We start from the raw sequence: 12149 nt of genomic DNA on the forward strand, positions 1-12149 counted from the left end.
AGAATAGTTTGTTTACTTTATATTCTTTGACAGTTTGCTCAACCTTAGGTTTCGTTCATTAGTTCGTTATTGGTTTTAGTTTTAGCTTCGGTTAACTCTGTCTAGTGTAGCTGCCTTGAATTTCCTTGAACGATCTCGCGTCAGTGAATATGTTCCATTGATTTGAATAGTTTCATAAATAGTTGATTTCGGCGTACGTCGCTTCGAGCTTTGTTTGCTCCGCCCTGTTGGGCGGCATTCCGACTGTACTAGGTTGCATAATGATTAAAGTTCTTTTTTGTTTCTTTGCGTTCCCTTATCTTACCCGCTCTATACTGGAAGAACTGCTGAAGTGGCGGAAATCTGTGATGACGAAGCCGGGGATATCAGTGTCGTGGTAGCCGTTCCGTGTGGTGGGCCTAAATATTTTTCCTCATAGACCAGTTCCTGCGAGGAAAAATTTAGAATACAATTAACGTTACGTCATGTCAATCAAAGCCTGGCATGCAAGACGTGCGTTGTCTAACTTTCGCAGTACGCAAGGAAATGTGAAAAACGGATTATAAAAGATCGACCGTCTCCTTCCCGCACTCTAATAAAATACCATGCTGCATCACCATCTTCAGCACCGAGCTTTTTGTTGTATGGAATATTGCATACTAGTTGTCTGTTTTATGCAACATGTTGTACAAAGTTGCTATAGGGTTTGTTTTCTCTTTTGCCTGAGCTGTCAGTCCGTAAACCCAAAAGATGGATTTATTAGATTGCAAGCGCGGCATCAACATGTGTGATTAACATAAACTAGAGCAACATGTGGAAAGGGCCTAGGCGCATATGTTGCATCTCCTCTCTTCCGCTTATCAAGGCGATGCAAATGCACTTGAACGGAATAATTTTGCATGAAACGGTTGCAGCATTATTAGCTGTCTATTGGTAAAGAAAAATGCATTATAATGCATTTATGTCGGCGTGTTACATGAAGAGAAGAGACATGAAGCGTATCTGTCATTTGCGCATAGACCCTTTTCACATGTGCGAGAAATATAAACACGGTACATGGGAATCTGAACAAATATTTTGCTAACGACCATATTCTAACTCACATTACCACATAAAATTCCCCATTATTTTGTTAGGATAATTAATTAATAGCAGTGTTTTGTTTTCCCTGTAAAGTAATTTACGATACTCTGGTTATGGCACCTTGCAGAAACGGACAAATCCAGTATTGAAAACTTTACTAGGGTAACCAACTTCTTTTGGACCCCATCAGCAGCTGTACATAATTTGGACACTTCCATTTGATTTTGCTGTAAGTGTCCAAATTATGTACAGCTGCTAAAGGGGTTCAACATACGTTGGTTACCCTATTGCTTTTTTTAAATAAATTAAGCCACCAACAGTTAAATAAGCCAGTTGCAATCATACTGTTGGGAGTGGATGAGCACCTTGCGTATTACCTTGGTACACTTATACTTGAAACCTTCGAAATTTTCAGTACATACTGGCTGCACAGCAGTTTACATATTTGTCATTCCACAATAAATCAGTTTCATGTACAGACGTGTTCTCGTTATTCTCCCGAAAGTACTAACGGTTATTTCTTTGGCTCTCTGGTGGTTTCTTTATTCGTTTCCCGGTAATTCCGTGCAGTTCTGCATCTCGTTGGGTGGTCTAATGCCCACAGGTTATGTGCCCAGTGACCGGAAGTGATTGAAGAAGTTTTTAGTGCTATTACCGAGAGCTGGTTTGCCGGAAGGTGCGGTGTTTGCTCTTCCGAGAAATGTTTAGTGCGGAGAAGAAAATGAAATGGCGGACATCACGCGAGTATATTTCGCGAGGCTCAGTAGCGGAAATTATGCTGCATGGAAATTTCGAATGAAGGCGCTACTCGAGCGTGAAGATTTGTGGAACGTGATTGGTAGTCAATAGTGCGACAATTTCGTTGTTTATCGAAGATAGCCAGTTACGTTTTGTCAAGAAGGCGGAGTCCGCGCGTGATATGTGGAATAACCTAAAAGTGAATTATGAAAAAGCAATGCTGAGCAGTCAGGCAATGCTCCTGAAGCAATTGTGTGCAACTGATCTCGAGGAAGGCAGCAACGTAGAAAAACATCTAGAAGAGGTCGTAAATTTGTACGATCGGCGCGACAGTAGCGGTGTAGAGATTAGTGAGCATTTGCGAGTGATAATGTTATTGCATAGTTTACCGCTTTCTTTCGCGACTTTCGTTACTTCGCTGGAAAATCGACCCGATGGCAATTTAACGATGGATTTAGTAGTGGCTAAATTGCGCGATGAGTGTAACAAGCGATCGGGTGCTAGTGGAATCAGTGTTAAGGAGGAGAAAGTCCACAAAGCGTTTGCCAACGTAAACAGTGACAAAATAAAGTGTTTTTTCTGCAAGCAACCCGGCCATTATAAGCGAAATTGCCGTAAGTTAGCTGCACGGATATCAACACGCGGGGCACGATATTCAACAAATCTAGTCAATTCGTCTGCTTTGCCGATGACATGGATATTATCGGCAGAACATCTGTGGCGGTGGCTGAACAGTACACCAGACTAAAGCGCGAAGCAGAAAAGGGGGGGTTGGGTTAAAGATAAATACGTCTAAAACAAAGTACATGCTGGCCAGCGGAACCGAGGCCGAACGACACCGCTTGGGCAGTAGTATATTGATCGCCGGCAATAAGTTTGAGGTAGTCGATGAATTTGTCTGCCTTGGCTCACTGGTAACGGCGGACAATGATACCAGCCGTGATATTCGGAGGCGTATTATCAGCGGAAGTCGTGCTTACTATAGGCTCCACAAGCAATTGCGGTCGAGCAGACTAAGTCCCCGTACAAAGTGCGCCCTGTACAAGACGCTTATTAGACCGGTTGTTCTCTACGGGCATAAAACATGGACAATGCTCGAGGAGGACCTGCGAGTGCTCGGAGTCTTCGAACGACGAGTGCTAAGAACGATCTTCGTCGGCGTACAGGAGAACGGAGTATGGAGGCGGAGGATGAACCATGAACTCGCACAGCTCTATGGCGAACCCAGTATCCAGAAGGTAGCTAAAGCTGGACGGATACGATGGGCAGGGCATGTTGCAAGAATGCCGGACAACTACCCTGCAAAGCTGGTGTTCGCCTCAAATCCGGTAGGAACAAGACGACCAGAAGCGCAGCGAGCAAGATGGTTAGACCAGGTGAAGCGAGATCTGGCGGAGAGTACTCGGTGTCCGAGGAATTGGAGAGCGGTAGCCCTCAACCGAGTTACTTGGAGAAATTTTGTTCAACAGGCTTTGTCTTAGGACGGCAAGCCACCGAAGTAAGTAAGTAAGTAGCTGCTCGGAAGAACGGTAACAGTTCGGGTGAATCCAGTAAGAAATCGGGTTCCGGACAGCAGCAGCAGGCAAAAACAGTACAAGCAGAAAATGCACAGCAACCGAAACCAGTGGTAGCGGATGAATCTTTCTGTGGTGCCGTATGTTTCGTTGCGGGTAGTGCTATCGCGGGAGCTTGGACAATTGACAGCGGGTGTACTTGTCATATGACAAATGATCGCGATTTTTTATTGAGTACAAAAGTGGTATCGTTGTTGATGTTAATTTAACCGATGGTACGAAGACAAAGTCTTGCGGTGTTGGTAATGGAAACATGATTGGTGTGAATGCCAATGGACAGCGCGTTTTGATTACGTTAGAGCGAGTACTATACGTTCCAACATTGAAAGGAGGATTGATTTCGGTACGGAAAATGGCCGAAAAAGGGTTCAACGTAATGTTCAATGGTAAAGACTGTGAGATTCAAGATTCGCGAAACGCAGTTATCGCAGTTGGTGAGCTGGTTGGCTGTCAGTATAAGCTGAAGTATAAGCTCTTCTAACGTCGAAAAGTGAGGCAGAAGTCAAGATTCGAGAATACGTTAGGTGGACCGAAAACTTGTTTGGACGAAAAACTAAGGCAATTAGGTCTGATGGAGGAGGCGAGTATATTAGTGAGTCTCTAAAGCAGTTTTATAAGACCGAATGCATTGTTGCGCAATATACCACTCCGTATACACCGCAACAGAATGGTGTGGCGGAGCGCAAAAATCGTGCGCTTCAGGAAATGGCCAACTGCATGCTATTGGATGCAGGGTTGCCAAAATGTTATTGGAGTGAGGCCATACTCACAGCGAATTTCGTCCAAAATCGTTTGCCATCAAGAGCAGTAGATAAGAATCTCTATGAACTTTGGACAAAGAAAGTGCCTGATTTGGCAAAGCTGAAAGTGTTCGGATGCGAAGCTTATGTACACGTACCCGACCAAAAGCGGAAGAAATTCGACCCGAAAGCTAGGAAGGATATCGCTTTCTTGACCGTGAAACTAATCGCATCACTATAAGCCGTGACGCGCATTTTTTAGAACTGGGAAATGGTTCAGAACAACTGGAGGAGAAACCGCTTTCGGATGTTCCTGTAGAGCGAAGCAGGGATAGTGTGAGTGATTGTGAAGAAGAAATCATTCTTGGGAATCGGAACCAGCATGAATACGAAGAGCAAGTGCCTGACGATCAAGAACAGTCGGAATATGACGATGCAAATGAAATGAACGAAAGTGACTTCTTGGGATTTGAGCCACAATTACCAGAAGAATCATCAGTGTAGGACCATAGGAGTGTAGGAGTGTAGCTGACCGGCGTACTCGTGGAGTGCTCGCTTCGAAGACTACGTAGTGGGGCAAGTGATTGTCGATGAAGAGCCCGAAGATTATATGGAAGCGATATTAGTTCCGGATTGGAAGAACGCTATGAACGCAGAAATGACGGCGCACGCCGCAAATCGAACATGGGAGTGAAATGGGTTTTCAAATTAAAGCGGAATGAAACGGGGAAGATAGTTAAACACAAAACCCGCATTGTAGCTAAAGGCTATACTCAGACGTTTGGAATAGATTTCACCGAGGTCTACGCTCCGGTTACCCGACAGGCGACGTTACGTGTGTTGCTGGCAGTAGCTAGTAAGATAGGTTTGTTGCTGAAGCAATACGATTTTAAGACAGCGTATCTCAATGGGACAGTTGACGAGGAGTTGTACATGTCCCAGCCACCCGGATATGTTACCAAGGGGAAAGAGGATATGATTTGCAGGTTGCGTAAGAGCATATATGACCTACGTCAGTCGGCCAGATGCTGGAATAAGACGTTACACGCAGTGCTATTGGATCTGAATTTTAAAGCTTGTGAATCTGACCCGTGTCTCTAAATACGCCGAGGAGATTGTGTCATCTACATCATTGTATACGTTGACGATTTGGTAATTGGCAGTGTCGACGAGAAGGAAATTGATTAAGTCTTCATGAACCTGCGTGATAAGTTTGAAGTTACTTGTCTTGGTAAGCTTCGACATTTTCTTGGCTATGAAATCGATTTGGAAGATGGCTGCTACTCCTTGAGCTTGAAGCCGTACATAAAGTACGTACTCCGGAAATTTCAAATGGAAAACTGTCACACGCTCCACAGGCTACACAGGCTACACAGCAGAGAATGAAGGTAGTAAACAGTTCGAAGACACGACGTTGTACAGGAGCCTGATTGGCGCGTTACTGTACCTGGCTGCTAATGCGAGGCCCAATTTGTCATTGAGTGTGGGTCTGCTAGGACGCAAAGTCAGTCAGCCGAATAACAGTGACTGGCATGCAGCAAAACGTATATTGCAATACCTAAATGGCACCAAGGATTTCAAGCTGAGCTATGGATCGCAGAATGGATGGAACTTGGTAGACGTACTTGCCGTTAGAGGCCGAATATAATGCGATGTCCTTGGCCTGCCAGGAAGCGATTTGGCTAAGATGGTTGTTGCAGGAGCTGGAGGAATCAGAAAGGAATTCGACTTTCCTTTACGAAGATAACATGGGATGTCTAAGTTTTGTGAAAGCGGAGAGATGTAGTGGTCGAGTGAAGCATATAGATACTAAGCAACATTTCATCCGTGAGTTGTGTGAACAAAAGGCTATTGAATTAGTTTATTGTCCAAGTGAGGAAATGGTTGCCGATGCCCTTACTAAACCAGTAGGTCCGGCAAAGTTGAATAAGTTCTTGGTAAAAGTAGGATTGAAAAAGTGACACGGTACTCATCCAGGAGGAGTGTTGGGAGTGGATGAGCACCTTGCGTATCGTGCCTTGGTACACTTATACTTGAAACCTTCGAAATTTTCAGTACATACTGGCTGCATTGCAGTTCACATATTTATCATTCCACAATAAATCAGTTTCATGTACAAACGTGTTCTCGTTATTCTCCCGAAAGTACTAACGGTTATTTCTTTGGCTCTCTGGTGGTTTCTTTATTCGTTTCCCGGTAATTCCGTGCAGTTCTGCATCTGTTTGGGTGGGCTAATTCCCACACATACATCCTCTAGGATCATGAGTTCATTTCAGTTGAGAACAGTTGAGTCAATTAGAAGTGTGTCTAACGAAATTAGAAGTTTTTTTATTCGCCTACATTGGAGTCTCTTTTGGTGCTCTCCAAATAGCAAGCAATGGGTCGTGATCGATCAAATCCCCCACTTTCAGGGCCTCCGCAACTACCGCGAATGCAGCAACAGACCGGCTCCTAGGGATCAATCAAATTTTCAAATATCAAATTTATTACCAACACTACGTTTTACGAAACATAGAGGCAAAACTCGAACGTAACACTCGTTGCGATAAATTAAAATCAAATACTGCCGAAACTCGGTTGAAAGAACGCTGTAGACCAGAGATAGCGCTGTTGGCACTGTAATTTGTCCGTCGAAAAGGTAAGTTTAGTAGAGATAACCTCCGCTGCGATCTCGTTGGTGCATTCAAGTTGATTTGACGAAGGATGGTAGGGCAGTCGATGTTGGATGTCAAGATATCCGAAACAACCATGGCGCGCGCTGTTTCTCGGCGCTGTTTTTTGGTCATCGGTAACGGCGATTCTGTCGCCAAAAAGGACCGCGTGCCACTAGTCTTCGCCCCTATCCCCTAGTGTTGGGAAAATTCACGAAAAATGATTATTTGAATCGATAAATATCCCTCATGAACATACACTAGTCGCCTACCTCACTGATAATGCATACACCGGCTTCGAATTTTATCACGAACATTATCTCATGGCGAACATCAGAATTCGTTCAAAAAATGAATATTGAATATGGTGTGTGGCCGATTTAGTGGATATCGGATGCCCGGGGACGCCGAAAAGTGTTCAAAATAATATCCCCATGAAAAGAGAATAGTTTAAAGCAGTGTTAGTTGCTTTAAAAGCAGCAGAAGGTGTTATTTCGTAATTTTGCTTTGCACACGATATTCATATATTCAGCGATGCCATGAAGCGTAAATGTATGTAGCTCAATAGTTATTGGTGAATTGAACCGTTCATGTTTCTGTTTTCTCATGATAAAATTTTTGGTTCTCCCGGAGGACATCGCCGTATATATTCATTTTGCGAATTTTCCAATCTCTGCCTATCAAAAGCCCTGGGTTTATACTGTCTTTAGCAGAGGTTGTAAAACTCGCAAAATGAATAGATACGCCGAGCATCGGCAATCGGTTTTTATCATGATAAAACAGCTACGCGAGTGGTTCAATTCGTCAATAACAATGATCAACATACACTCACACTTCAAAGCATCGCTGAATATACAAATATCGTGAGCAACGCAAAAGTGCCAATTACCGCCTTCTGCTGCTTGTAACGCCACTAACACTACTTGAAGGTAGTCCCTTTTCGTGGTAATATTATTTTGAATACTTTCCGGCGTCCCCGGGCATTCTATATCCGATAAATTGAACATACTCAATGTTCAATATTCAATTTTTGAACGAATTCTGATGTTCACATTGAGGTTCTGTTCGTGATAAAATTCAAAGCTGATGCGTGCATTATCGGCGAGGCAGGCGAATAGTGTGTGTTCATGAGGGATGTTCATTGATTCAAATGATCACTTTTTCGCGAATTCTCCAACCACTGGTCGTTAGACATTACCCTTCTTTATCGACAGACTTCTCAGCCGGCTGTTAGAGTAAAGGAAAATTACGGGGCCTAGCCGAGATTCGAACATACGACGACTGCCTGTCAGGGTTCTTATCAAGCTCGTGACCGAGCTGACTAAGCTGGCTTGTGACCGCGCTTCCAGTTCCGCAGTGTGGGTATAAAATCAGGTGTTCCAGCCTGCAACAGTTCGAGCTGTTGAAATTTTAAAACCCAAACGCCGCACTACATGCACGGCATTCCCCCGACGAAACCATTGAAGGTGGTCCTAATGGTCTACCGCCAATCGAGGTGGTAATCGTGCAAACTGAACTGGAGTGGATTGGATTGAAGCCACAGGCCATCTACCCGATCCATCTACCAAATGCCTTCGGTTTGGTCACGGTACTAGAAATTGCAATATAACGCGGGCCCGTTGCGACAAGTGCGCTCGGGTGCACTCAACAGCGATCTGCGTACATCCCGATGACAGCGACTTAAAGTGTGCCAACTGCGAAGGAAACCATCGCGCTACCAGACGTACCTGCCCTAAGCTTTCAAAGTTCAAACGGATTCGACAACAAGTGTCGGCAAACAACCAGCCTGGTCGCAAGCGAACCGGTCGCCAACGTCCGTTCATCACGGATACGGAGTATCCTGCTCAACAGCCGTCGTCGTCGGCCCCAAACCTGCCTTAACTGCAACGGTTACTCACTAAGGAGCAAGCATATTGAACTGCTCGACTTTCTCAACGTGAAGAAGATGGGCATTGCCGTCGTTGTGGAAACCCACCTCATACCAGATGTTAGCCTTCGCCTATCTGATTTTCGACTTTTGAGACTCGATCGAACAAGTGAAGGAGGAAGAGGTGTAGCCGTTGCTGTGTTCCACCTGAAAGTCATTGAGGTCAGTACGGCGATGGGCGCAATCGACAGCGGTCTATTGGCCCAAACAAACTGTCTGTCGGTACTGCCGCTCAGTTACGATCAAATCGGAGCTAACACAAACAAACTCGGTGGCGGGAGAATTACATCATTGTCGTTTACCTCAATGCTCGCCATGAAATGTGGGGCAACCAATGGACAAATCAGAATGAGACCATATTGGCGGAAGATTCTGACTTTGATTACTGCCACTACCGATATGGTGGACAGTCGGCCCCGACGAAATTACCATCGTGCCAAATGGATCGAGTTTCAACGTATCGTCAACGACAACATCGATTCCGAGTAGCCTCTGCATACACCGGAGCTGATCGATCAGTCGCTGGAATCCCTCCAGGGAGCGATTGCCGTTGCCCGGGAAAGTGCGGTCCCAGTTCATCAACTCCACCAACTGATTACCTCTCTTCAAACAGATTCCACCACCATACATCTGATGAGGTTGAGTAATGTATACCTGCGTACTGGTGACCGCCAGAAAGAATCTATGACAAACCGTCTTTCCAAGGTTAACCAGGAGTGAATTCGAGAGTTAAGAAACAAGGAATTCAAACAGAAGTTGCAATAAATTCCATCTCTTGCAAAACTATTCTGGTCTTTGGCTAAGGTTCTCAAAAAGAAGCTAAAGCCTATCCCTCGTCTTGTCTCGTCAGGTAGCTCAGGCGATGGAACGCTGATAAAAGTGGTGTCTTCCTGGAAACAGTTTGGAAACTCCATCGAGTTTCTAACATAATACAGCGAAACAAGTCTGAATACCGGTGACGATAGCAATGGCGCTCTTGGATGACATTCGACAATGTATGGCACGATGGCCTGAGGTTCAAGCTGCATCGACATAATTTTCCGATTGTCTTATCAAGATCATCACAAACTATCTGTCTTACCGGGTTTCTCTGAATAGTGTCTTTTCGCAAACTTTTAACACCCCTGCAGGTGTGCCTCAAGGAAGCATCCTGGGCCCATTTTGTATAACAGATATATATCTGACAACCTTCCCCACCCAGAGGGTAGGGTATTGTCTCAGTTTGCGGACAACACAGCAATCATGTACGAAGGTCGTCTCATACGTGCCCTCGCAAGCTTCAGAGGGGTCTGGATACTCTGACCGAATATTTTAGGAGCTGGTGAATCGTGATCAATGCGGTTAAAGCTCCGGCAATTCTTTTTCCATACTCGAAATTTCCGAAGCTGAGTCTTGCTGCGAACGTGAGGGTGCGGTTCGGCGACTCCATCATGCAGTGGTCCGATGAGGTCGAATACCTCGGAGTCATGCTAGACAGGCAGCTGATCTTCAGGTCTCATATTAACAAAATTATCAACAAATGTACGATACTCATCCGGTCCTCGTATCCGATGATATGCAGAACATCCCAACTGAGCCTGAGATAATGTCTTTACCAAAAGTAGCAAGTTGGCACTTTCGTCGCCAACGAAGAAAGGGAAGCCCGCAGTAATCGGGGGCACTGTACAAGAAGGGATGCCCCCCGAAAATGGAGGCGCTGCCCAAGAAGTCGACTTCACCGAAATCTAACAACCCAGTTGAACTGCAGGTGGCTGCCTCTGCCAGTTCTGCCAAAAAGGTGGGCGACAACGGTAACAAAAAGCAACCGAGGTTGTCATCGGCCGACAAAGTGGCAAATCCTGTTGTTGCGGGACTAGAGCTACCTCCAATAAGTAGCAAGCTGGAGGAAGCAAAAAGGATCTGACGGTATTCTATCTTGCATCCTGAAAAAATGTTCTACCGTTCTCACTAGACCACTTTCACTGCTTCAATCTAGCAGTGTAAGTTTCCTACTCTATGGAAAGAATCAGTAATACCGTGTACCCCCGCTGGAATGTCCTTCCATAATCTGAACATTTTTGATCTGAACCCCGTTGGTATGAATGCGTTCACATTAAAAACTGATCAAGCGTCATACACAATTGACGGTTAAGTTGACCGGGCAAATTGAAAAAAAGCAAAAAAACTTAATACGTTTCCTCTTGCTCAGCAGCTTTGGCAATATAGCTCATATGCAACTTATTTCTCTCCAGCACTCAAAATAGACCATTTTAGTTGATACTGTCGAGTCAATTTCCTCTTTTACAATCTGGATGTTCGGAATTCGCGAATATTCGATATGTTTTCAAAACGTTTGTTTTCGTCAAATCAAAACAACAAGGTCATAGGGTGCGCGTCTTGCGCGTATGTGAAAGTGAATAGAGTTACCAAATATTCAGATTAAAAATGAATTCGCCTGATCTGAACGACGTGTTTTTCATATTAGCGGGGGTTGAGTGTATTCCCTGTACACAAGAAGGGTGATAAGTGCGACGTCCTGTATGGACTCATCACTGCGACTAGTATCGTTGGCCCGGGTGCTTGCTGTATGACCCGCGCACTGCATTCCTTTGTTATAATCGCTATTGAGTGAGCGATATGCTTATTGAATTTTATGCGTGCTTGTGTGTAATTGGGTTCAGTATGAAGGAAGGGTGATGAGGGGCCTGAGAATAAACCTATGCTAAAGTCACTTCGACATCGAATGGCCTGATTCTACTAAGATTCGAACCCACGACCATTCGCTTATCAAAGCAGACTCGGTAATCTAGCAGCTACAGAGCCCCCCAAGCGCAACGTTGAAAACAATCGAGGGATTACATATTTCTTCAAATCAGGATTTTTTTTTGCAAAAAGCTCAGTCTCCTCAAGTTTCGTTGATTTTCGTTTCGTTCTGCCTGCACAACATGAATGAGGGAGTGCAAATTGATACAGTGTACACGGGCCTGGAAGCACCATTTGATCGGGTGGATCACGGCATATTCCTTGCTACGCGTTGGGAAGCTGAAAGTTTCAGCATCGCTTTGCAAGTGGCTACACTCGTACCTAACACACCGTAGGTTGAGTGCGAAGATCAGGTCCGAGTTTTCTAATGTTCTGCAACATTTCTGGCAAACCACAGGGGAGAAAACTTGGATCGCTGCTCTTTTATAAATGATTTGTCAGCTCTCATACATACCACTTGGCTGTCGGTCTTTTTATGCTGATGATGTAAAAATTTTCAAAGTAATCAAAATGGCCTTCGACTGCATTGAACTGCAACGTCTTGTGGACAAGTTTGGAGATTGGTACCCGGGTAACATGTCTACTGCCAGCATCTTAAAGTGCGTCGATATCTCTCTTCACTGTAAAAATAAACCTATAGTCTTTAGCTACAACATGGTGAGACGTTTGCTCTACAACGCGTCAATCACATTCGTGATCTCGGTGTCGTCGTGGA

General features: G+C 44.7%; 1 protein-coding gene across 1 annotated transcript in view; it reads right to left on the bottom strand.

Moving 5' to 3' along the window:
- Positions 1-309: 309 nt before the first annotated feature.
- Positions 310-12149, bottom strand: part of LOC128746044 (low-density lipoprotein receptor-related protein 4) — a 63976-nt gene continuing 52136 nt past the window's right edge. Inside the window, exon 9 of the mRNA XM_053843094.1 lies at positions 310-426. Within this exon, the coding sequence (XP_053699069.1) occupies positions 310-426 (117 nt within the window). The remainder of the gene's footprint in view (positions 427-12149) is intronic.

Source organism: Sabethes cyaneus, chromosome 1 (genome assembly GCF_943734655.1).
Source record: "Sabethes cyaneus chromosome 1, idSabCyanKW18_F2, whole genome shotgun sequence".
Lineage (NCBI taxonomy): Eukaryota > Metazoa > Arthropoda > Insecta > Diptera > Culicidae > Sabethes > Sabethes cyaneus.